The sequence below is a fragment of the Conger conger genome, chromosome 13 (assembly GCF_963514075.1).
Source record: "Conger conger chromosome 13, fConCon1.1, whole genome shotgun sequence".
NCBI lineage: Eukaryota > Metazoa > Chordata > Actinopteri > Anguilliformes > Congridae > Conger > Conger conger.
In genome coordinates, this window is record NC_083772.1 from 20227916 (window position 1) to 20255209 (window position 27294).

Consider the following 27294-nt stretch of genomic DNA (forward strand, 5'->3'; position numbering starts at 1 on the left):
GCCCTATGCGCATGTGTAAAGAGGCTATCTAAAAGTTAGAAACGGTTTAACACACTATTTTAATCATTTATAGAAGATCACCTTGCCCGTATCTATACATTTAATGCGGTAAATTAAGTGTTAGTTGGGTCGAGTTCAGAATTTTAAGCGAGACGTATTAGGACAGCGTAGTGTGCTTTGCAGAATCTCTCCCAGGAGATGGCGTCATCATCGAATCAATGGTTGGTGTATTTTATATTTTGCATGAATGATGCAAACAAGCGGCTGATGTTAAAAGGGTTTCCACTACTCAAAAACTGACTGCCATTCTTTCATTTGCAAAATGGGATCCCACAAATGTTTTTTCCCTACAACTGATTTCACTACAAAATGTAACATTAAGATGTATGCTTCACTGAGCACTGAGGCTTATCAGCGAGCCCGTGGATTTAAGTCATTAGGCTAGTTTAAAAACCTGCTAATTCAGTCGTGCAGTGGATTTGAGGTGGGCAGTAGCGACACCTAGCGGTGGATAAGTGTAATAACTCTGAGGCTGAACCATGCTATGTTTTGAAACAGCTGGTAGCTGGTGATTTCAAGCTGGCCGCAGCTGGATTTTACGCCAGGGCAGGCTTAGGGCGGACTCCTCTATTGCTCAACAGCAGACAGTTCACAGATCCCATGTGAAGGGCCTGAGATGTAAGACTCCTGCCCAGGGCAACCAAGCTGTGTTTCCTGGTCCTGTCTGAAAGGGGGATGATAAAAGGGGCAGTCACACATTTGGGGGGTGGAAAGATATCCCTGTGCATCCCTTCCTGGTCTGAAGCTCATTTTGCTAGATCATCCAGTCCACAAGGTATAAGTCTAATTTGAATCATAATATGTAGTCTGTGCTGACAATTTTACTCAAATTTGGCTTCCCTTTTGTAAAATCAGGTATTCTAGTTTTTTTAATACATACTGTATATGCTGTACAATTTAGTGACTGGACAGGAACACACAAACACACACACAGGAAAAGAATGTGCACCACAAGTTTCCTTTTCTGTTTGCACAATGCTGACTAGCCTTGTTCAAGCTAAACACTGTTTACCAAACATGTTAATAATTTACTCAGTTTCCAGAAAATCGACAAAGCAGTATTTATTCAAAAATCAACTGGAAACTACATGAGGAAATAGCACCCATAAACTGTTGACTATACATACTGTACACAGGGGTGGTGTAATGGTGGTGGGGTAGGGGGTTAGGACAATTCTAAGGGCCCTGACTGTCTGACTGGCCCACAAAAACTATTAGAGCATTATTAGAGATTTTCTGGGGTTAGTTATAATTATGAGTTATTTATAATCCATTCTGATGAATGTTTTCCCATCACTGTTCAAGGACTGTGGCGGCACGGATGGTGCAGTGGGTAGCACTGCCGCCTCACAGCAAGGAGGTCCTGGGTTTGAATCCCCGTCGGGCGGGGCCTCTCTGTGCGGAGTTTGCATGTTCTCCCCGTGTCTGTGTGGGTTTCCTCCGGGTACTCTGGTTTCCTCCCACAGTGCAAAGACATGCACGTTAGGCTGATTGGAGAGTCTAAATTTCCCGTAGGTATGAGTGTGTGAGTGAATGGTGTGTGTGTCCTGCGATAGACTGGCGACCTGTCCAGGGTGTATTCCTGCCTTTCGCCCAATGTATGCTGGGATAGGCTCCAGCGACCCTGATCAGGATAAGCGGGTTCAGATAATGGATGGATGGATGGATGTTCAAGGACTACTAGATTCATGTCTTGTATCACTCAGATTATTGTATCTGAATGATACAATGTATTACTTGAAATCTATGAACATGTTGGTAATGTTTAGCCAGTTTGTAAAGCATATGAAATTATGCCATTATAGTGAAATTGTATTTCCTCATTTCAATTCACTATGCCAGCTACAACAAAGTGCAGTCAATATTGTGCTCAATGGAGAGGAAACAGCCAATGTAGGTCCTACATTTGCAGTGTTATTCCTTTGTTAATATATATATATATATATATATATATATATATATATATATATATATATATATATATATATATATATATATATATATATATTTGTTTTACAAAGAGCTATATTCTATTGTTATGCTTTTATATACATATGCAGCTGGATTTTAAGTCAGGGCAGTCTTAAGGTGGACTCCTCTATTGCCAAATAGACCCTATTGAAATAGACAACATTGAACCAACATTGAACCAAAAAAACTAAATGTATAAAATGTATAAATAAAATAAAAAAAGGAACTTAATATTATCAAAACTGCCTGTAAGTCACCTAAAACATGATTGATTAAAAAAATAATATTACCCTGCATTGCCAATCAATATACATATACACATGATCTGTATTCACTGTGCTTGTTTCCCATAACAGGAAGCAGTAGGTCACACCAATAAATGAAGTCCATGGCAAAACGTAAACTGACATTCTAATTTGTGCAAGGTAATGGATTCATGGAAGCAATTAATTTATTTCAGGAAGTATTAAGGATATGGATCAGTTGATTAGTATATTCAGAATGCAATGGATGAGATTGTGAATATATTGTCAAAACAGGCCTTTTACCATAGTCTTTACTGGAGTTATGTCTTTGAAACTCTATACATGGAGAGTGCCTTTGGCATTCAAACAATTGACCCTCTACCCTGAAGAAGATCAAACTTAACTATGCCTAGTCTCCCTTCCTGAGCATCCATAAGCCTGGGGAAAAAAAGCAGAGACTGAGTACATTCTACATCCGCAGACACTCAGCCTTTAGATCGTAGTGGTTTTTCTGTTCAAACTCTGACAGAGGTGAATGTGGGACATGAAAAGGAGAAGGTGTCTCAACAAATGTTATCTTGTGCATCTGACATGGGTTGTCTTTGACTTCTGCATGGCCTGCATGCAGTGTTCAGTAAGTGGTCGAATGAGGCATTTGGATCTTTAGTTTCTGAAGCTCTGAGGTGGCAACATTCCCCATACATATGGTCTTATCCCAGAGTTGAGGCACAGCTTTCCTCTTTGTGTGGAAGAACTTCCAAAAGTTCTCCCCCCTCCCCCAGCTGGAAAGAGAAGAGGGGTTGAGGCAACACAGCCAGGCACCATGCGTCTTCGGTGGCCTTGCCCATGGTCTGTGCTCGGTGACAGGGGCCTGCACAGCTGCTCACACTGGCCTGCCTCTCAGCCTCCAGGAAGTGGATCATTTGGTGGGGCAGGAAGTAGAGGGGGGAAATGGCTGAGGAGCATGACCCACCCGGGCCCAGGACTTCCTGTAGCGGGTCCTTTTGTCCTCCTTCACCTCACAAAGCCCCAGCAGGCCGAGAAGACAGTGAGAAGACCTTGCAGAAGCTGACAGGAGGCCCTGAAGAGGCAATGCAAGGACACAGCACCCCCTACCAGGCCAGGGGGTGTAAATGACCAGGTCGCAGCTGGATAAAGACCCTAATCTTGACCCTGTCGAAAGAACAGTTGCACATAACGTTCGCGTGATACCTGCCACAGCCAGGAAAGGTTCATCTTAACTCCTGCCAAAAGGAGATATGCTGACATGCTGAACTGACGAGGTGAGTCTAGATAAAGTTTTGGACCCAGGTCCACCTATTTAAAATACTTTAACCCTTCAGACACTGCTAATATTGTTTAAAGAATCATCTACATTTGACCAAAATGCATTTATTGCAGGGGTTTTCAAACTTTTCTGAACCAGGCTCAAAGGTAACTAGGGGACACCCACCATAAGTTAAAAGGGTTACATTTAAAAATAGGTTTTATATTTCAGCAAATCTATAGTCATCAACTGACTTCTGCAGTACCTTCACTGTTGAAAGGTGCACTGTTGCCGAGGGCATAAGACAATAACTGATATTATATTTGAATGTTATTTTATGTTATTTTAGCGCCTAGCATAAAATTAGCCAAACATACATCAGGAAAGTAGCATTTTTTAAAATCTTATTGATATATTAGGAATTCAAGTCTGTTAATTACATCAAACCAAGAAGGTAGGCTACATGACTAGCCGTGGGCGCACTTTAAACCGCTTAGCTAACATGATAGTTTGGCCTCTACAATCTGTCGACCACTATCTCACACACACAGGCTTAACGGAACGAAAACGAAAATGGCATTATCGTACAGCTGAATCCATTGACTCGACTATCTCCTCTGATGCCTGGACAGTCAGGAACACGGTTGAAATGAAAAGCCATCGGGGGCTCGTATGAAAACATTTGTGTCGTAATTGCAGCCAGCAATCAGCGTTTCAGAGATTACGGGTATAATTTCAGTAAACAATGCAAGACGTAAAGCTCCGTCAATGCCGGGAAGTTGACGACTAGCAACCATAACTGCACATGGTAAAATATGTTTTCCTGTCTTCTCTATAGTATCACTACGATTCACTATTTGCCTTTCCAGTTCGCTAAAAAAGCTTTAGAAACTACTTTTATTACGTGATGCGCCTTGTTACAGTTGCGTATGGATCACAGACAATTGCTTTGTCCCTTGGCATCCCAACATTCCTGTTAAAGGGCTGTGCCGTATGTTGGTTAGCCATTTTGCCCGATGATGAGTTTTAGTAGCCAAGCAGCTGTAGTTTACAAGAAGAAATAACGATCTGAGAAGTTACGATCCGCTATGTTGTTGCAATAGTGGACCTAAAGGTATTAAATAGAATTATATGTCACCAATGGTTGGCGTCTATTGGGCTTCGTATTTGAGTTTTTGCTGTCATTTCAATGGGCACACAATTGCTAACTCCACATACACTATACACCGGTAGTAGAATAGGATGTGTTTACGAATGGCTTGTTCTACATCAAGGGTCAGTTTATGCCATGTATTTAAATGTCGTAAGGCGTTGCCAACTTGCTATTAATGTGTAGATTACTAGCTACTTAAATACTCGGTGCTTTACTAGTGTCTGTTGCTAACTTGAGCATGCTGTTGCCGTAGCCGATTCAGACTTTGAAACCGGGGATATCAACCAAGAACATAACAAATACCATCGGCATGCAAACACCCAAGCGACACTTGAAATACTAAAATAAGTTTTTGCTGAAAATGAATTCAGAAGACTATCGCGCTTGAAAGATCAAATGCAGACTGACATCCGTTCAGAAATAGCCTTGCCTGACCCCAGATTGTGGTCGAGAGTGGACAGTTTTGCAAGCACGCATTTTGCTGCATTCATTGACTCTGAAAAAGCTTGCGATTCCGTTGATAGAGAAGAGGAAAGAATTAAAGTCGACACATCGTGACACCATGACACCATGACAGACAAGGTAACCCGCTTCACCCAGGACACGTCCAAACCCGAAACAGGCCTGGCTATACATAAGGACACTTGGACAAGACGTCTCTCAAAGGATGGCTACTCCTGGTGGTACTAGTAGATTAGATCATGCCTATGTCAACAAAGATGAGGCACACATTCTCAAGAAGGATGCGTTGATATCCCAGCCCACTTTTTGTGGCACTACTTTTGTGTTACTTTCAACACTTGTTGTTTCTAATGGTTACTAATTTTGTGTTATAAAAGTATAATTTGTGTTATACAGGGAGGACAATTTAACAAAGACTGTGCTGAAAAATGTGTTGTCCTTAACTAGACACAGACCAAAAATACACAGTGTATGTTCACACATCTGTTTTGGGAATGTATTGTGCGCTGGATGTGAATTATTATTCATTTGTATTATTTTTCATTTTACAGTAAATGCCAGTGCTTTAAGTGGGAAGTTTGGTGAATTAAAAATGGTACAAGCCTATGTTACCCGTCGATAGTATGCATAAAGGAAAATGGACAATGAGCATAAAAGAAAAGCTGGAGACCACACCTGTTGTGGAGTAGATTCGTAATGGCGGACAGCAAGGCCTGACAAGCCTCCATTACAGAGAGGAGTGAGCATTACCCTCGACAAAAGTACTGTTTAAAAGCCAAGAAAACAGGGTGGCATTTGGCCAGACACATATCACGAGCACAGGTACCTAGTCCAAGTTTATAACCACCAAATTATGAGGGATTACGGCCTTAATGGGACCCGCTGTTCTCGGTTTGACTGGTGGTGGTGTTTTGTGGGGTCAGGTGCCCTGGTGAGAGAGCTGATTGGTGGTCTCCTCCGTGCCTTGCAGGTAGGAGCATGCTGGATGTGGGGAAGTGGCCAGTGTTTGCGCTCCTGCCTCCGGACGAACTGAGGCTGATTCGCCAGGCCTGTGTCTTCGGCAGCTCGGGGAATGAGGCCATTTACGTCACGGTCAACGATGAGGTAAACATCGGGGGGGAGAGAGGGACTGGGAAGCCTTCACTGAGAGGGATGGCACTGGGGAAGATGGAGAATAGGGCAGAGTGTGAGTGTGTGAGTGTGGAATAGCAATAGCAATAGGAATAGCTTGCTGAGCCATGTAGTGGAGGCAGGAACACTGGGTGTTTTTAACACCAGGCTTGATACCTTGCAAGACATCTAGATTTTAGGTAAACTAAGCAGTTGGTACACTTTAGTGGGCGGAAAAGGCAAGCATTGCTGGGCTGAATGGCCTGTTCTCGTCATTGTGTGTGTGTGTGTGTGTATATACTGCCTGCTGGAAGTTCAGTGCCATTCCCCACGCTGACGGAAGTGGAGGGATAAGGGAATATGATTGGTCAGGTAGCTTACCAGGACCAATGACAACTGACAATGCCTGTTTGAAATTCGCCACGTAACTCATTTAATTTACTTTGGCTCAAGGCTCTGTAAACTGATGAAAGGGGAGCTTAGACACACAGGCTGCAGAGTACTACCGTAGGATGTGACATAATTTGTATTGTGAATGAGGAGTCATTTGGACAGACTGACAGAAAGACGGATGCTAAAGGGAGACATGGGAACGGGACCGGCTAGGAGACGCTCTGACAGAGGGACAACGTGTTCCAGACGTGGGGCTAAGCAGATCGAGGAGCTAAATTTAGGCCTGTAATTCCACCACAAGCCCTGTTTTATCCACAGGGCAGCGGCCCTTCTCAGGCTCTTGTGTTCGCTGGATTACCTATTTGTTTGTCTCTGTGCGACAAACTGTGTGACTGGAATGCTGCTCAGTTATTTTTTCCCTGCGCTGGCTTGTTAGGCCTAGATCAAACCGATCACAAGATGCACTATTCACTCGGTCGGACTTTCCCAAGGGAAATCGTTTCAGAAACGTTAACATTTTCTTGCTGTAATTCTAGTAACCCACCACAGTGATACAGGCTGCCAGGGATGTCTTTATGTGCCGTTTCTGAATGATTCGCCCCGCTGTGGAATTACACTGAGCTCTTCTCTCCACCGTTCCACCCGCAGAATCGCTGGTCTTTGACTTTAGTTCCTCATGGAGAATCGCTCATACACACTGTCTGTAACCAGCTGCTGGGTTTGAGCTGAGATGGAGATCTTTGGCTAGGTTTGCCATTTGCGGCACTTTGACAGTTTTAACCCTGAAGTCCTGAGCATGAGGGACTAGCAGATGTTAAAGTTCCCAGTGCTAAGTGCACAGTTCTATATTCACAGTGCTGTGTGCTCTGTGCTGTGTACTGTATTCTTGGTGCTAAGTTCTCAGTGTTGTCCAGTAGTAAGTGCTGAGTGCTCTGTGCTGTGTTATCCATGCTGTGTTCTCTGTGCCGAGTGCTCTGTGCTGTGTTCTCCATGATGAGTGCTCTGTGCTGTGTTCTCCATGATGAGTGCTCTGTGCTGTGTTCTCTGTGGTGACTGCTGTTCTGTGTTCTCTGTGGTGACTGCTGTTCTGTGTTCTCTGTGCTCTGCGCTGTTCTCTGCTGTGCTCTCTGTGCTGTGTTCTCTGTTCTCTGTGCTGAGTGCTCTGTGCTGTGTGCTGTGTTCTTGGTGCTCTCAGTGTTGCTCAGCCGTAAGTGCTCTGTGTTGTGCCGCAGGTCTTTGCTCTGGGCACCAACTGCAGTGGGTGTCTGGGCCTGGGCGATGTTCAGAGCACCATAGAGCCACGCCGAGTGGACCTGCTCTGCGGGAAGAAGATTGTGTCGCTGAGCTACGGCACAGGGCCACACGTGGTCATCGCCACCGCTGGTGAGTGAGTGCGGCGTAACCTAGCAACACATGCAAAGCACACACGCAAACACACAAAAAGCACACACTGACTCTCCAAAAACACACGCAAAAGGCACACACTGAGTGTCCAGCAACACAGGCTAATGCACACGCCTAAGGCACACTGAATGTCCAGCAACACAGGCAAATGCACACGCCTAAGGCACACTGAATGTCCAGCAACACAGGCAAATGCACACGCCTAAGGCACACTGAATGTCCAGCAACACAGGCAAATGCACACGCCTAAGGCGCACTGAATGTCCAGCAACACAGGCAAATGCACACGCCTAAGGCACACTGAATGTCCAGCAACACACGTGACAAAGCACAAGTGTGTGTGTTGGGCTGGAAGCAGAGACATGGTCCTGAGAGCCTCTTTATACACAGACTTTGGCTGCCAGGCAGAAACACTAATGTGTGATGTTCCCTAAATTTGGTTTGAAATGACATGTTCTGCTTTCTAAGTTTTTCTGTTCAGAAAAATTAAAATAAACAGTTATAATGTACTCTTGGGAGCATGTAGATGAAAGTGCTGAATCATCACGTTTTTCTTATCATTAAATATTAACCAGCGAGTGCATACGAATCAAATTACAGCTAAACAGACTGCAATTTTTTCCAGTTTGAAATGACGAAATAGTTTTTCATCAATTTTGAACATTTTTTATTAGTCACGTAATCACAGGATTGCCACAGATTCTCATGTTTACTGTGCTGGGACAATGGCCATATCCATTTCATATTCATTAAATATTCAGGGCTCATGCCAGATGTTTGTGTGCTCTCGTAATTCCTGCTATTGTGCCTTTTCAGTAAATTGAAAACCACAATTTGTTTTAATCACTTATTCCATTTTCTCGGAAACAGCTGCAGGCAGAGTTTTATTCTCGCAAAAGCGTGAAAGCACCGGGGAAAGTCCAGGTGTGAAAACAGGGAAAGACATTCTTGTGTTTTCCATTACACAGATATTTCACTTCGCTTTAACACTAGGTAATTTTGTGGAGCTTACCCTATTTTATTTACATAATGAATACAAGCAACATCAGCTGTCCTTACCTACTGTTAACGCCATCGCTATATTTCTCCATTGCATCCAATTCCCAATTCACTCCCATTCATTTGTGAGACCTTGCCGAAATTAATAGATCGATAAGAGAGTACTATTTATCAATCTATTATTCTCAGTAGGTAGTGTGTGCTTTAAGACTCTTCGTTTCAGTGAGCTCTCACAAATGAATGGGAGTGAAATGGAGAAAATGTTAACGGTCAACTGATGTTGCTCCACGAAATGAACTAAAGCAGAGTGAAATATCCCTTTAGTGCCGTGAAACGGCTGGATGAAGCCCCAGGGCTGGAGTACTGGAGCTCCTCTCTTCCTGCAGAGGTGACTTATAATCCCCTCACTCCTAGGTCAAATGCGTACCTCACATACTTCTGACCCGGACAGGGAAACTCCATTTCCCTGAGAGCTGTCAGCAAACACTGCTTAAAATGTATGGACCTGGCTTGAAGAAGCCATATGGTTCTCATTCTGGCTGCTGAGGGGCAGGGTTGTAGTGGTGTTTCCTCAGCTGCGCACGGGAATTGATGACCAACCAGGTACAATTGGCCACCAAATTGGAGAAAAATGGGAAGAATAGAAAATTGATTTTTGAATGGTCAATACTGGTAATCGGCAGGAATTTTAAGGATGAAAGTACTTAACCCTTTGAAGAGCAGGCTTTTTGGAATGTTTTTTTAAAAATGAGAAATACCAAGTGTTCTAGAACTATGTTGCTCTTGGACTGTTACACCAGCTTTGGAATATCTAAAATAATTAAAAGATCATTATTTTAGAATTCTTCTCTGTAATCTACTAACAACTTGTGGTCAGGTAGCAGCACAATGATTTTACCATAGCCCTACTTGTTGTTAACGTTTAATTGGAATGCATATATTCGGGGTTCTTCCTCTTGAGCTCTCAACACAGCCGTTGTTCTGGTCTGCAGATGGAGAGGTGTACGCCTGGGGCCACAACGGCTACAGCCAACTGGGGAATGGCACCACCAACCACGGCCTCGCCCCGGCCCACGTGTCCACCAACCTGCTCACCAAGAAGGTGGTGGAGGTGGCCTGTGGATCCCATCACACCATCGCCCGCTCCACGGACGGAGAGGTACGGAGTGCGCCCCCGCCTGTTCTGCCCCACCTGTCCTGGCACACAGAGAGGAAATAATGCAAAAAAGACCCGAATCACTCAGTTTGTGGATGTATGAAATAACGGTATTTTTGAAAACAGTTGTATGCTTTTCACTTGTTGAGATGCACTTATAAGACATAATGTGGATGAAATGTGTCTGCTCAATGGCTTAAATCCAAAATGATTGCATTCTGCAATGAACTGGCATCTGTTTCTGTACTAAATCAGTCATAATCCCATACAGTAGGTACTCTTTGGTTTAAGGCTCATATCGCCAAAAACGTGACATCCAAAAAGATGGCGGCAAACCTACGGTAAAGTTAGCTGACCGCTTAACCGTTGGGCGTATGCCTGGATGACCGGGCCGGGCCTCTCTTGCAGGTGTACGCGTGGGGGTATAATAACTCGGGGCAGGTGGGCTCTGGGTCGACGGCGAACCAGCCCACCCCGCGGCGAGTGAGCAGCTGCCTGCAGAGTAAGGTGGTGGTGAACATCGCCTGTGGACAGCTCTGCTCCATGGCCGTGCTGGACAGCGGGGAGGTACGGAGGACTGCGATGAAGGCATTTAATTCCCGTTTCCATGCCCTCACAATCATAATGCACACCAACCCTGTTCCTGGAGATCTACCATCCTGCAGGTTTTCATTTCATTTCACTCTGTGCTTTTCAGGGTTGGAGTGAAAAATAATGTCCAGGAACAGGGTTGCGCAGCCCTGTAATACACAATCCAAAAATAAGAAAATTTCAAATATATGAAGGGGGCTATGTATAAAAAGGGCTGTAGTTCTTACACAGATCGCCCAATATGGAGGTAAATACCCCCCAAAAAAAGCTGACAGTCTGCAAATAATTGGATCCCCATGCTCTTGTACCGGTCAGACGTTTATTGTGCAGCCTGGCATTTAGCGGGTGGCTAACATTGCCAAGGATTAGCCCGACCACACTGCATTTCAGTACAGCTCAGCTCACAGCGAACTCACCCTGTGCCAGTCATCTGGATCAGCTCATTCTGGTTGGTTATTGTCTCGTTTGTCTGGCGTATTATCGCAAACGCAAACGAGGCGGCGGGTAATGAAGCTTCGCAGAACGCCGTTGTAAAAAGAGCTCCGCTAAACGGGGGGAGTCTCCGCGTGACTGACCTCTAATTCTGTCCCTCTCCTGCTGCCAAGACCTACGGCTGGGGCTACAACTGCAACGGCCAGCTCGGCCTGGGAAACAACGGGAACCAGCACACCCCCTGCCGCATCGCCGCCCTGCAGGGCATCAGCATAGTGCAGGTAGGGGGAGGAGGGGGTGCACACAACAGGGGATGCAGTAGCTGCTTGTGGCCACTGGGAGGCACTGTTCCAGGGGTGGAAAAAGACGGCAGTTAAATACATATTTTTCAGAACATCCTGGAGCTTTTGATTTCTGTTCCAAGTAAAACCATTTTGGTAGAAGTATGAATATTTTAGGGTCTAGCTGCAATTTTTTTGACACAATAATCACATGATGTTGCTAAATGTTAACACCGAGCGCTTGACCACAGGAGGCGGAGAGGGAATTGGGCTCTGGGGGCAGAGTTAGGGAGTTTTCTCTGCTCTGTGGGCGCTTTTTGGGCGTTTTGGATGCTAAAAGCAGGAAGAGTCCCAGTTCACTGTGTGTGTAAATAAGAGTCTCCGTGGTCTCTCCACAGATAGCCTGCGGCTACGCCCACACTCTGGCCCTGACGGAGGATGGGCTCATCTACGCCTGGGGAGCCAACTCCTACGGGCAGCTGGGCACGGGCAACAAGAGCAACCAGGCCGTGCCGGTGCTGGTGAACCTGGAGAAGGAGAGGTGGGGTCTGGGGTCGGGGGGTCGGTGGTCTGGGGTCTGGGGGGTTAGGGTGGGAGTGTAGAGAAGTGGTTAGGGAAAATGGTTTGTAATTGTAACAGGCCTGTAGCCTAGTGGGTAAGGTGCATGACTGGGACCCGGAAGGTTGGTGGTTCAAGCCCTAGTGTAGCCCCAAGATCCACACAGCTGTTGGGCCCTTGAGCAAGGCCCTTTCCCAGGGGGAATTGTCCCCAGCTTTGTCTAATCAACTGTACGTTACTTTGGAGAAAAACCTCAGCTAAATAACAGTAATGTCATGTCACTGCACTGTAATTTCGCCCTTGAGCAAAGTACTCAATGATTTCAAGTCAATATTCTTCCCTGGTCTGGGGTTATAACATCTCCGTTGCCTACAGCTCCTAATTGCAGGATATTACCTTGAAAGCTGGGATGATGATGATTATGATGATGGTGATGATAGTGGCATTATGTCCTTATTGATTCTCTCTTTCTCCTTGCTCATATTGCTGTTTTATGCTTTTTAATACTCCTCTCTCCCTCTCTCGCTCAGACTGGTGGAGGTGGTGTTTTACTCTCTCTCTCTCTCTCTCTCTCTCTCTCTCTCTCTTGCGCTCAGGCTGGTGGAGGTGGTGTTTTACCCCCTCTCTCCCTCTCTCTCTCTCTCTCTCTCTCTCTCTCTCTCTTTCTCTCGCACTCAGGCTGGTGGAGGTGGTGTTTTACCCTCTCTCTCTCCCTCTCTCTCTCGCGCTCAGGCTGGTGGAGGTGGTGTTTTACCGTCTCTCTCTCAGGCTGGTGGAGGTGGTGTTTTAGTCTCTCTCTCTCTCTCTCTCTCTCTCTCTCTCTCTCTCTCTCTCTCTCTCGGGCTGGTGGAGGTGGTGTTTTACCGTCTCTCTCTCAGGCTGGTGGAGGTGGTGTTTTACCCTCTCTCTCCCTCTCTCTCTCTCTCAGACTGGTGGAGGTGGCTGCCTGCCACAGCAGCCACACATCGGCAGCTAAGACGCAGACGGGGCAGGTGCTGATGTGGGGGCAGTGCAGGGGGCAGGCGGTGGCCAGCCCCCACCTCACACACTTCTCCTGCACCGACGACGTGTTCGCCTGCTTCGCCACGCCGGCCGTCACCTGGCACCTCCTGTCTGTGGGTACGAACGGGGGAGGGGCGTCGCTTACTGAGGCCAGTTTCTGCTTCTTTCCACTTGATGTCAATGTTCCCTGCCTTTTAGCCACATGACTTTAACCATTTAACCAACTTCATTAAATGGGACAGCAGCCATCTGTGTGTGTGTGTGTGTGTGTGTGCGTGCTCTGTACCTATGTGTGTGTGTGTATGTATGTGTATGTATGTATGTGTGTGTGTGTGTGTGTGTGTGTGTGTGTGTGTATTCAGTGCCGTTTGCTCACCCTTTTTCTCTCTGCCTGATGTAAATAAAAAGTGACTGACTTTTTAAAGACTGATTAACATTTTTCCTGGAATGGAACTGAATGCTTGGCATGAAATTTACACATTTTCAGTTGGATGTCTGTCCTAAATTGAAAAGTTTTAACAGTAACAGAGATTGACCTGCCCGGCTGTTTGAGACGCTGTCCTCTGTCCGTCAGACGGAGATGATTACCTGACGGTGGCGCAGTCCCTAAAGAAGGAGTTCGACAGCCCAGAAATCTCCGACCTGAAGTTCCTGGTGGACGGAAAGTCCATTCACGTTCACAAGGCGCTGCTGAAAATCAGGTAGTGACCGTGCACACACCATTACTCCTACAGGATTCACTCTGGATCTGCTGGGTTTTCAGTTCTCCTTACTTCAGTCCAGACCCAAGAAACTGAGCTGAGGAACTGTATGTAAACAGTGTAACTGACTCCTTTAACTGAGCTATTAAGTGTAACAACAAAGGCCTGGAAAGCCGAAGGCACTTCAAGTGCAAGAGTGTATACCACTGCATTGTGCTTTTGAATATGGGTGTAGGCCGAGTCTAAGGTTTCAGATTACGTTACCAGTTGCTCATTTCATCATGAGAGGAATCTCATTGTTTAGGTTCGGCTGACCGCAAAGTCTGGGGACGTCTGTTCCATCCCAGGACAAGTTCACAGAGAATATGTGGTTGTTTTGTAAACGGCGCAGAGGTACAACATTTGTAGACAACACGTCCTGTTGCTAAGCAGAACAGTACCTGTGCGTTGCAGGTGTGAGTATTTCCGGGCCCTGCTGAACGAGACGGACGAGGAGTCCATCGAAATCCAGCAGTTCCCCTACCTGGTGTACCGCGCCTTCCTGGAGTACCTGTACACAGATACCATCAACCTGCCCCCAGAGGATGCTGTAGGTACGGACCCTGACACCATTACACTACATTACACTCCACTACATTACTCTCCATTACACTACATTACACTACATTACATGTATTTATGGGGCAGCCTGTAGCCTGGTTGTTAAGGTACATCACTGGTACCCAGATGGTTGGTGGTTCAAGCCCCTGTGTAGCCACAATAAGATCTGTGCTGCTGTTGGGTCCTTGAGCAAGGCCCTTAACCCTGCATTGCTCCAGGGGGGGTTGTCACCTGCTTAGTCGAATCACCTGTAAGTTGCTTTGGATAAAAGTGTCAGTTAAATAACTGTAATGTAACTTCGCAGACACTTTTATCCAAAGTGGCGTACGATAAGTGCACACCGAAGATCATTAGAACAGGTCGGATAAGGTACAGTTCACATCATATATCAGTCTACCGCCAAGAACATGAAGTCTAGTTCACATGGAAATAGGCCAAGTCAGTAAGTTTGTCACGTCAAACTAGAATCATGGAACACCAAGATGGATACCCATGCAAATGTGACAATCCTGACCTACCACCAGAGGACACTGTAGGTAAGATCTTGGTTTCAGGTCTTTTTTTGTGTGAAGTGAGGGGGATTTCATTGGGTGTGGAACCCAACCCCTTGGTTGCCTGTTCTTGCAGGGCTTCTGGACCTGGCAACCTTCTACAGGGAGAACAGACTGAAACGGTTGTGTCAGGAGACCATAAAGAGGGGGATTTCTGAGGAGAACGCCATCACCCTGCTCTCCGCAGCAGTCAAATACGAGGCCCAGGTGGGCCTCCCCCGCCCCGCCCTGTTAGCCCCCAGCCCACCATGCCCCACCCCTCCCCAGGCGGACCTACATACTTTAGACTCACCCTGCAGTCTCTTGACAGACAGCTTTACGTGAAGCACCACTGGAGCCCCATTCCATCCTGTATATACAGTACCAAAAGAACCTCGAGCAAATACTCATTTGTAATACATTAACCCTAAATTCTGGCAGAAAAGTTGCGGGAGCAGATCCCTGAAAATGTAATAACATGTTACTAATCATATTGTACAATCTTTGGAACAAAGAATATTGGTGAAATAGTTTTTTTGTTTTGTTTTGGTCATCAGTAATTTATTGGAATTTCACTGGCACCTGGGTTTATGTGTTTCAAATAATAATTTGCTGCAGGTTTGAGTCAAGCAGTAGCACTGACTATGGACTTAATTATTTAAAAACTTTTCTGCCCTGGAGACTTTCCTTCTGTGCATTCAAACAAATAATTTTAATTCAAACCAAATTTTCACTAAATCCCAACCCCAGTGATAATTTTTACAACTTGATTGGTGAATTGGATATTTTCCAATCTGGCAATGCTGGAAAGTCTCGACCAATCGCGCGTCTCCATTTGCAGGACCTGGAGGACTTCTGCTTCAAGTTCAGCGTCAATCACCTGACGGCCGTGACCCAATCGCAGGCGTTTGCGGACATGGACCACGACCTGCTCAAGAACTTCATCAGCAAGGCCAGCCGATTCGGTGCCTTCAAGAACTGACCCGAACCCCAAACCCAGAATCCAGGACCCAGAGAGAGGGGGGCAGGGGCCAGCTGTCTGGGACCCAGAGAGGGGGGAGAGGGGGCATTTGGGACACACTTATGGGGGGGCATGTGCAGAGAAACAGTTGATCGGGCATTAGAACGAATGGTTCCCAAAAGACTGATAGGAGAAGAGTCTCCACAAACTGGAAATGATTCAATTCCACCTGACACAGGTGCACATGCTGTACACACACATACACACAAGCACATAGACACACACGCACAAGCACAAAGATACAAACACAGACACAGGTCAGTGAGGACAGAGATAGGGTAGCGTGTGAAAAGCCTGTCACATTGAATTAATCATTGAGTGCATCTGACCTGGCAGTGTCAGAGGCAAGGCTACTTCTCTCTGATTGGTCTAAAACAAACTCTCTGGCCTCATTCAGAAACGGGCTGAGAATGTATAATCTGAAATCACAGCGAATATGACGGATAAGGCCAGTTTATAGTTGGGTGAAGTTTGATCGAACAATGGATATCGCTACGTTGTCAACAACTTTCCATTATTGCTCGACTTTGATTTTGAACGCTGTCGCTCGTAAAATGTATAAACTAAGAAAGCATTGCCGCAGTTGAGTCATTGCGAGCTCAAGACATGGAAACTAGTAGATGAGACTTTGCTAAACATAATTAGCTACTGATGAGAAGGTTGTCATGACAATTGAGCCATCAGTGGGGTCAAAGTTCAAGACAACAACGATAGCGACGACATCAAATCGTATAATGTATACGTATAAACTGAAAGTTGTTGCGACCGGCTATCAAATGCGATAATCGGTGGTTGCAGTGATCACACGTCGCCTTTTCTTCGATTCATGCGTGTGACATATAAAAACGGCGAGGTTTATGTAGAAAAGGGTCATGGTGAATTATGCAAATTAGGATCGTTTTTTATTTAAGACTTTCTTTAAGGACTAGTTTTTAGTTGTAGTTTTTAGTTGGCATTTAGCTCCTTTAAGAGACATACTAAATACCAAGAAACATTTTCTTCTTTGTTTTAAGGAAGAAAAATATAGCGTCGATATTCGAGAAGACATTGAAGTGTGAGTTTGAGATATAGAAGGCAAATACTAATTTTTTTGTTTTTTGTTTTTTATTGCTATGATAGTTGTATTTGATGAGTGACGTTGCGTTATACAGCTGTCACTGATATTTACAGTACAGAGTGTATATTTAAAAAGGTCAAAGGGATTTTTGTCCAGTGCGTGCTTTCTATAGTGCCCTGTGTCTCTTTTTACATTGTATTATTGTCATATTTTGTCTTTTTAAAAATATTTTAGACATAACTGCCCTGTAAACTTCCTCTTTCAGATTAGCGTCTTAATGGTTAACTGTCAAGCCGTCAAAACGGCCCTTGTTGGCAGAGAGCATGAATCTGATAGGTGCATATTGCTGTCAATTATTCATCTGTGTCCAGTAGCTGTCCGGCGTTTGGCTCTGTGGGGCGGAGCTGGATTTCCAGGGTTACTGCAGGGTATATGCAGGTGAACACACATCCTAGGCATCTGTGCCTGTGTAAACACTTTACCTGGAAGCCTGTCCACCGCACCCCTGTCTCTCAGCTACCAATCAACACAAGTGCTGTAGTGACATCCACACTGCACTATTCGCTTTTCTGAAGCCATTACACACCTGGGATTACAGTGAGGTCCGGAAGTATTTGGACAGTAATGCCATTTTAAAGGGCTGTATTTCCTACATGGTTGGTTCACTTCATATGGACCTAAATACCCTCAAGTTAAAGCTCACAGTCTGTACTTTTAATTTGAGGGCATTTCATCCATATAGTGTAAACAGTGTAGGAATTGCAGCCCTTTGAATGAATCAATAAAATCAATTCAGGAAATTTATTGAACTTCCAGTTCCATTTACCTTACTTAAGTGAAACTGACCCCAGCTCTGCTTCTGTATGACAAACTGCTGAGCTGAGCACTTATTTTGGTCATGTGAAAAACCACTGAACTCGACTGTATGTCTGTACCATGCATTCAGCATAAGGGAGTATTGTATCAACAGGCCTAGTCATCAGTTAATAGAGTATATGCTACAAGTGTCAATAATGCAGGTCAATGTTTCATGTAAGCATTTTTGAAATGATGAATAAACAATAAAAAGTATGAAGGCAGAGTGTCAATTTTAAAGCCCATTTTTTAAAAGCGTAATCAAAAACCCAACACAGACGTGAGTAGGACAGACTTTTCTTATAAATACAGAAAGAAATCAACTTTAGATATTATTTCCAATTATTACAAGGTGTCGCACAGTGTCACTCAAAACCTTTGATCTTTGATCTTAGCTGACTAATAAGAAAAAATGAGTTTTCTTTCTTCAAAAACAGGATTGCGAGTTCAGTGGTCAGTAAAGCCAACTCTCAAAACAGAGTTTATGAAGAAAAAGTATAACACATGCATTTACTTACAAGTACAATTTAGGATCAAATTAAGACTGAGGCTATATTCATCGAGAGTATATTCATCAAATGGCCCACTGCCTGTCTGTGAGGGATCACGCAGGTTTTCTCTGATACAGGAAACAATCATTGCAAAATCATGGAATTAACACAACATTAACATTTACAGTGTCAATGAAAGCAATGGATAAAGCACCTGTATTTGCTGTATTACGGTTTCAAAGGACCCCACTTAATTAAGTATATGCAATGCAAGTTACTACCTCTAGAGAGCAGAATTTCCCCATGGTGATTCAGCCTCAGCCTGTTTAATGTTTTTAAAATATTAAGGGGTTCTTGCATTACATTAATGGCATTTGGCAGACACTCTTATACAGAGCGACGTACAGTTGATTAGACTAAACAGGAGACAATCATCCCCTAGAGCAATGCAAGGTTAAGGGCCTTGCTCAAGGGCCCAACAGCTGTGCGGATCTTATTGCGGCTATGCCAGGATTCAAACCAAAGTAACACATTTTTGCGGGTCCTATGTGCATTGACTCTAAAACCTGAAGGGGGCATTTAGTACTCACTTTATTAAGGCATTCCACTGTGTCCAAGCATTCCTTCTCCTGCTAGAACATCAACAGGGAATTACAGGATTCCCAGGTGTGGGTACACGAACCTGTCCAAAAGGGGACTTTTTTTTGTCCATTATGCTTTTTACTCATTGGTCCCAACCCTCTTCACACGGTATAGACCAGTGGTCTCTGGAGAGCTACAAGGTCAGCTGGTTTTTGTTTTCACCTTAAAATCAGCACCCTGTTGAGACCGAGGTAACCAGGTGAGATGAGTTAACTGTGAAATCAACTGATCTAACAAGTGTGGAGTCACGATGAAAAACCAGCCAACCCTGTACCTCCACAGGACCAGGGTTGCAGACCACTGCAATATATTTGCTAAAGTAGAATTGTCCACCAGAGAGTGACTTTTCTTTAAGTGATGTGTGGAACCTGAAGGACCAATAAGATCCAAGGTAAGTCTGGACACTTAGGAGGGTGTAGACTAATGGTGCTGAAGCTCTTTCCTGATAACAGGTACCTCACATAGAGCCCCTCACATTGAGCTTTGTGCCTGTTGCATAGGGGCACAGAGCTCTCAGTTAAGCTCGCATAAAGACCCTACAAGGCCAAAGGTCAAATGAGGGTGTATACAGGCTTAGTAGTGAGGTAATTATCTCAGGGAAAATGTAATTTGACAGTAAACCATCTCTTCAGGAAAGAACTCGCAGAACAATTTTGGATAACGAGATGAACGTAAAGCCTGTGCACCCATGCAGGATGAGTCAGATTTTTGACAGTTTTAACAGACAGGTTTGACAAACCACAACAATTTTTGAAGCAGTTCTCATGTGGATCATTTTTTTCCTTTTGGCTGACGTGCTCTAAGGTTTTCAAGCAAAGAATTCTGGGTCATATGAAATGGCCGCCTCTCATGAACCATGTCGGTTGCTCTGAAGACAGACCGAATAAGCTGCACTTTCCTTGCCTTAGCTCAATTACCTCCTTAGCTCAGTCAGATTCTTCACTCTCCCCTGTGCATTTGCTTATCTCTTCCTTCTCTTGGAGATTTCTCAATTTTTTCCCTCTCTTATGAAAGCAGCTGCTTATGAAGGTTTTTTCTTTCTTTAGTTTTTTTCTATTGGCTGTTGACCGCCCCCAGTATGTTTGGCTTGCAAAATCTGACACTCAATTTGGTTGTGGTGAATATGTTCTGACACATTCAAGGTTCAGTTTGACATGTCTTATCGTAGGCCATAAGGCCATCACACATAATAACATGTTATTTGCATCGTGACTATGACCAGCCAGACAGTTACCTTCCTATGTGTAGGGTTGGTCTAAATCATCCAGTGTTGTTACGTGTAACCCAGTGACATACCCGGTATCCAATGATTAGCAGCATTGGTCAGAGAACCCCCCTTACCTTTAGGCAGTAGCTCTCCATGTCCTGTACTACTGAGGTCTTTAGTGAACCACAGGCTCACAGACAAGTGCTTTAAATGTACTATTGTTTGTTTTAGTCTTCACTGAAAATGCACTGTTGTCCATTTTGGGAAATACACCTAATTTTCATGTTTGTGCATTCACTGGCTCAGTTTCCATGTTAGCATGACGTGTTAGCTTAGCATAAAGACTTGAAGCCTATAGGAGTCAGTAACCTAGCTCCTTCAAAGTGAAGAAATACACCTTACAGCAACTTCGAAGCGGTCTTATTTCCACAAGGTATCATGTGTATTTGAAATACACATGCAGGACTTTTTTTTATCTAAAGGAGACGTTTTCGGAGAAGTTAGACAGTTGGAACTATAACCACTGAACACGCATGAATCCTTCCTGAACATACATGTATCTAGCTCTACCTTCAGAAGGTGTGCGGATCACTGCCCTCAACCAGCGAAAGATGGAAGAGGATATGTGTGTGTTCAGCGGTTATAATTCCAACCATCTAACTTCTCTGCAAACATCTTTTTTTTTCCCCAAATACACGATACCTCGTGTAAATAAGACAGCTTGCTGTAAGGTGTATTTCTTCACTTTGAAGGAGGTAGGCTATTGACTCCTCAAGGCTTCAAGTCTTTATGCTAAGCTAACAGGTTATGCTAACATGGATTTTGTGACTGCACAAAAATGAAAATTAAATCGAACATCTCATCTAAGTCGAGAATAAAGGTATATTTCCCGAAATGTTTGTGTTTTCCTTTAACAGAAAATGCACTATTGTGCGTCGCAGTCTTAACTTTAGCACTTATTTAGCAATATTAACTTAAGCACTTATTTAGCAGTATTGAGTGGCACAGCCTTAACTTTAGCACTTATTTAGCAGCATTGTGCAGCAGCAGAAACAGGCTCTGCAGGCACAGCTGGGAAGTCGGCATCGTTGCATCACTCGCGACCGCAGAGCGGCTCTCGCCCCGGGGGCGTGTACCACAGTACGGCCGTGACCTCTGACACACCAATCAACACGAGCACTGCGGTGACAGCACAGCTCAATGGTCTGGCTCCTCAACACGGCACGATCCGCATTCCTGAGGCTATTACACACCTGGGATTACTCACCTGTTTGCACGCACGTGGGCACCCACGCTCGCAAAACCCGCCTAAGATCTCCAGACTGCGACTGCAGAGGGACGGCGCGCGTCGTTCTCATTCTCACAGGGTTCTGATGCCGTTTCCTCAATAACACACAGGGATTGACGATAAACAGGGTGCAAAATGAAATAATATGGAGATGGGGGCAGTGTATAGAGAACTTCATTATTTCGTAACCATTTACCTTGGCCTGTCCGTAAAATTTCCTGACTTCGAGCCAGTTCACTGAGAACCTGATATATCTGAGACTGTATTTCATGCAAATGGCCCACTGCCTGTCTGTATTTAGGATTTTGGTTACGTTAATGTAACAGGTGAGAAATTGCCTGAGTCCGAGGTGGGATTTGAACCCCGGCCTCTCACTTGTCCAAATATTTGTTGAACAAACGCGTTACCAGTCAGCTAAAGACAAACTCGCCTCTAGCCAAGGGCAACAACGTTCTTTTGAATTTGAGGGTTACGTCATCGGGGAGTGTTGTCGCGATAACCTGCTACCAGCCATCGCTTTCACTGCACTTCACCATGCTTACTAGCGAACTAGCTGAGCTAAGCATGCTACATTAACAAATAAAAAACAAAAGGAGGGTTTCTCAGCGTAATATCCCACAAGGTTTTAGTTTTTTATACTTTTCTCGGGAAATAACGGAATTATACAGCGTCTCATCACATTACATTACATTATTGGCATTTGGCAGACGCTCTTATCCAGAGCGACGTACAACAAAGTGCATACCCATAACCAGGGATAAGTTCGCTGAAAGACCCTAGAGGGAAGTACAATTTCAATTGCTACCTGTACAACAAAGATAAGGAGGGCCAATAGTTTTTTTTTTTTTTTTTTAACAAAGAAACAAACAAACAACAGAGCAAAAGTGATCAAAGTTAACTATCCAAACACTACTTACCTCGCCAACTAAAAATACCGATACACAAAGCAAGTCACAGAGACAACAATTAAGGTTCACAGGGAGGTAGGAAGGGATGGGGAGAGGTGCTGCTTGAAGAGGTGTGTCTTCAGTTTGCGCTTGAAGGTGGGGAGAGATTCTACAGTTCTGACCTCAACGAGGAGTTCGTTCCACCTCCGTGGAGCCAGAACAGACAGTAGTCGTGAGCGTGAGGGTGGAGGTTCGGAGAGGGGGAGGTGCCAAGCGGCCTGTGGAGGCTGAACGAAGAGGTCTGGCAGGGGTGTAGGGTCTGATAATTTTCTGTAGATAAGCTGGGGAAAACCCCTTAACTGCTTGGAAGTTGCACCAATGTTTTGAATTTGATGCGAGTCATGACAGGCAGCCAGTGGAGGGAAGTAAGCAGGGGGGTGACATGCGAGTATTTGGGAAGGTTGAAGACCAGACGAGCTGCTGCATTCTGGATAAGTTGGAGGGGTCTGATGGCGGACGCTGGGAGGCCAGCCAAGAGGGAATTGCAGTAGTCCAGGCGGGACAGAACCATCGCTTGGACCAGGAACTGGGTCGAGTAGGGGGTGAGAAAGGGGCGGATTCTCCGTATGTTGTATAGGAAGAACCTGCAAGACCGGGTCACCGCCGAAATGTTCTCGGAAAGGGACAGTCTGCTGTCCATCACCACGCCGAGGTTCCTTGCACTGGGTGATGGCGTGAGTGTGGTATCCCCGAGGGAAATGGAGAGATCCAGATGAGCAGAGGTATTAGCAGGGATGAATATCATTTCAGTCTTGCCTGGGTTGAGCTTTAGATGGTGGTTGTCCATCCAGCTCTGGATGTCCCTCAGGCAAGCAGAGATAGGGGCTGAAACCTGCGTATCAGACGGCGGGAACGAGACGAAGAGTTGGGTATCGTCCGCGTAGCAGTGGTAGGATAGCCCATGTGCAGTGATCACAGGGCCAAGGGAGCGAGTGTAAAGAGAAAAAAGAAGTGGGCCTAGGACTGAGCCCTGGGGGAACTCCTGTGGCGAGGGGCCGAGGTGTCGATACCGAACCAGCCCAGGCAACCTGGAAGGAGCGACCAGAGAGGTAGGACTCAATCCAGTCCAGGGCTGTGCCACAGATGCCTGTTGCTGACAAGGCAGACAGGAGGATGGAGTGATCCAGTGTCGAAGGCAGCAGAGAGATCTAGAAGAATGAGGACAGAGGAGAGGGAGGCTGCTCGTGCGGCATGGAGTGACTCACTGACGGAGAGGAGCGCAATCTCTGTTGAGTGGGCCGATCTGAAGCCACACTGATGGGGGTCTAGCAGGTTGTTGTTAGAAAAGAAAGAAGAAAGTTGAGTAGAAGCGGCTCGTTCTATAGTTTTAGAAAGGAAAGGAAGAAGAGATACCGGGCGGTAGTTCTGGATGATGGAGGGATCCAGAGTAGGCTTTTTTAGCAGTGGAGTGATGTGGGCCCTCTTGGAGGATGCCGGAAAACAGTCGGAAGACAGGGAGGAGTTGACAAGGGAGGTGACAAATGGGAGAATGTCAGGTGATAGTTGATAGTTTGGAGAAGAGAAGAGGGGATAGGGTCAAGGGCACAGGTTGTAGGGCGGTGGGAGAGCAGAAGTTGAGAAACATCAGAGTCTGTAAGGGGGGAGAAAGTGGAAGGGATGGGGCTCACCATGAGATGAGCCAGTAATTATGAATTCATATGGCGAACCCACAAACCTTATATAACCCTATAAAGTTTATAAATAGCCTTGCCAGGCTCTGTGTGTAGATAAACGTGGATACATTTATATTTCTTCCTAACTCGACCCTACTCAACAGAAAGCTGTTGACAAATGGAGTTTAACAAGCATCCAGTATCTCATTTGTAAAGGTCACAGGACATGGCAAGCCGAGGGTTTTTCCTACACCCTCCTGGTGTCATCTGGATATTCAACAGACAGTCAAGATGGAGGAAGGAGTAGAAAAAGGTTTTTTCCATCTTCTATGATTAAACGGGGTTTCTGTGTTTCACACTGAGATGTGCAGTTTACTTAGGCATGCGTACAGTACTGCCATTATTTTTCATAACTAATATCAGAGCCATTATTTTTCAGAAATGTAATCTCTGCCTGTATGGGGCCCCCTTTTAGTTTGACAAAAACCTTGAAAATGTAATTTTGGCTGACATTTTTAATCTGCCGTGAAGATGGTTATGAAAGCAAATATTCGAGGAATTCACTCATTCGCCTTTTTAAAATACCCCATTTCCTGCGTCCAGAGCTTACAGCAGGCTACGCTGGCCTTTTCAACATCGCCACCATTTTAAACTGGAAGCCTGCCCTGGTTAGAACACACTGTATCTGGAAGGCCTGCAAGATGGCTGCCCATGGAGGCAGGACTGGTCTGGGCATCACCCCCTCTGGCTGAGTGGGAAACTGCAGGGTGCTTCCAGCAACTGCACACAGGGTGCATACAGTGTCTGCACAGCTCGACTGGACATATTCATCTTAGTATGGCTTATTTTCTGAGACATAGTATGTACTTCTATCAAATACTTCATTGTTTGATGACTGTAGATTCTGTTTGAAGGTGAATTGAAATAAATGGTAAATGGTAATGGTAAATGGTTGGCATTTATATAGCGCCTTTATCCAAAGCGCTGTACAATTGATGCTTCTCTTTCACCCATTCACACACACACTCACACACCAATGGCAAATGGCTGCCATGCAAGGCACCAACCAGCTCATCAGGAGCATTTGGGGGTTTGACACTTTGACCCAGGGTGGCATCGAACCGGCAACCCAGACAACAGCTCTTACCACCGGAACTAATGTCACCCCCTTAATTACGTTACAAAACACTGTCCAGCCACACATTTCTGCACTGTGGAAAGGGTCATGAATAAAGCATGTGCGGCCCTTACTACAGCCCGACATATTGAACACAACATGCCTGAGATTCACAGAGAAATATTTTCTGGTCTCTTCTGGACTATAACTCCGGACAGTGTAAACCCTGCCCACTTTATAGCAGACTGAAGACCCTCCGCTTCAGAGCACACTATGGTCCCCTGACCCTCCTTCGCCATCCTCTTTCTTTCTTTTTCATTTCCTGTTGGGACCATAATAGTTTTGGGCCAAATGAAAATATCTCACATTGGGCCCCACCACTACAGAAAATGTTCTAATATGTTTTGCGGGCCCCTATCAGTTCTGGCTCTTGGGATCGTCCTAATCCCAAACCCCACAGGTTATGGGAATAGATGTATAAATATTGCTTAGCTGTGTAATATTATTTACTTTCGTTTCCAATGCTCATTGTTTTCTTTTGTGGCTACGTTGACAGATTTTAGATATTATTTCATCCCTGAGACCAACATATTCCCTACTTTTATAGGTTACTCTGGAAAAGTGTGTCTGCGAAGTGAATGTGATGTAATGAGTGAATGACGCATAGACTGTACCAAGTTCAACTGACACCAACCGTCACAAACTGCTTTAGCAACAGTGTTAGTGTTAGCTGATTTCATATCACACTTTTGATTAAGCTGCACAGGTAAATAGATTAATCATGTTTTTATCGGTTGGCTTAAAATTCTTCACAAGAGATCCCGTTTTATCTGACTTGGATAAACTGCCTGAATGTCTAATTTCCAAGACTGATGATAGTAGTAAGTTTGGATTTGCTTTGGCCCAATGCCGAAACAACACAAAGCATTATCAGCTTTTTCAAAAGTACAACTAATTATTTAAAATGGTAAAATTGCCATTTTAAGAGATTATGTTTCAGTTACAACTAGGACTGTTTCGTAATGTCACATTGGACAAATTGACTTGTTTAATGCCAGAGGCTGCATCACTGAAAACAATATATTGTGTTTAAGAGTGCGATATGATGGTACAAAGTTCAATCATAAAACACCTGACCTAAGCAGACAGGCTGGGTGACAACAGACGCGGAAATAAACCGGACAACATCTTCTGAATTGCAGTTCATGGAACTGAAATAAAATAAGGAACTCTCAGAATTTATGCACGCAACCTTTTACGAGTTGTTTCAGAATTACAGTACGCCTTCTTTTTCACTTCTTGTGAAAACAATCATCATGAAATCACACGAGGAAAGGCTTTCGTCATGTAGGCTAGACTACACATCCCTTTTGCAGATTAGACGGCTTTGACTATCAATGGGGCACACCAACTGTTTTGCTCCAGACCCATTATACTTCTGTCCACACTTGTTAAACTTAACAAATTAGCACTGAGATCTGAATTAACGTAGCGACCGTCAGGTTTAACAGGGCTTTTGCATTAAAAAAAGAGCAGTTTGCACAGAATGTTTGATTTGCAAATTGAGGATTAGGAGCTCCTCGTGGTAAGGAGGAGAGAGGGGGGAGAGGAAGTACTTTGGAACTGTGTTAAACTGACAAAAACATTACCTTTCAAAGACCTATTTAGCAGGAGGCAGACATACAGCGCACAAAGGGAAACCATATTAGTCGATTTTCTGATCAAAGTTATTTTACATATTTCTGCAATAATACAATTTTTTTTTTCACATTGGGGAATGAAGGCATTCTCAACACTGAAAAAACATGTCTTGCCGAATATAGCCTGTTGTTGAAACATTTTGAACCATCTTGTTGTATGCAGCCAAATTAAAACAGAAATTCTGCTCACAGTTTCAAGGCTATTCATTTTAATAATTAAACTGAACTGTAAAACATTACTCAACACAGTTAAAAGTCACCATATAGAGACATATTCAAATTACATGAACTTGGTATTTGATTCAAAATACCTTTGCTGTGAAGGTATGATAATCACTACACTACACTATTTCAGAAACGTGTTGCATTGCGTGATCCAGTCACCTGCAGTTTGGTCTGTAATCTATTAACCACAAGAGCACTTTTGCAGGGTTACATGGC

The 27294-nt window shown here is 44.6% G+C and overlaps 1 protein-coding gene across 4 annotated transcripts; it reads left to right on the plus strand.

The window, feature by feature from the left end:
- Positions 1-3318: 3318 nt before the first annotated feature.
- rcbtb2 (regulator of chromosome condensation (RCC1) and BTB (POZ) domain containing protein 2) lies at positions 3319-18072 on the plus strand. 4 transcript variants are annotated; one of them, XM_061218178.1, is made up of 12 exons: positions 3319-3559; positions 6129-6262; positions 7894-8044; positions 10057-10223; positions 10629-10787; positions 11417-11524; positions 11923-12065; positions 13011-13201; positions 13659-13785; positions 14239-14378; positions 15013-15143; positions 15757-18072. In XM_061218178.1, exons 2-12 carry the CDS (start codon positions 6137-6139, stop codon positions 15895-15897), a joined length of 1584 nt encoding a protein of 527 aa, XP_061074162.1. In that variant the 5' UTR covers positions 3319-3559; positions 6129-6136; the 3' UTR covers positions 15898-18072. The 4 variants fall into 4 exon arrangements, with proteins under 4 accessions (XP_061074162.1, XP_061074161.1, XP_061074163.1 ...); XM_061218177.1 differs by lacking the exon at positions 3319-3559 and adding an exon at positions 4150-4351; XM_061218179.1 differs by lacking the exon at positions 3319-3559 and adding an exon at positions 4491-4657.
- Positions 18073-27294: the final 9222 nt, after the last annotated feature.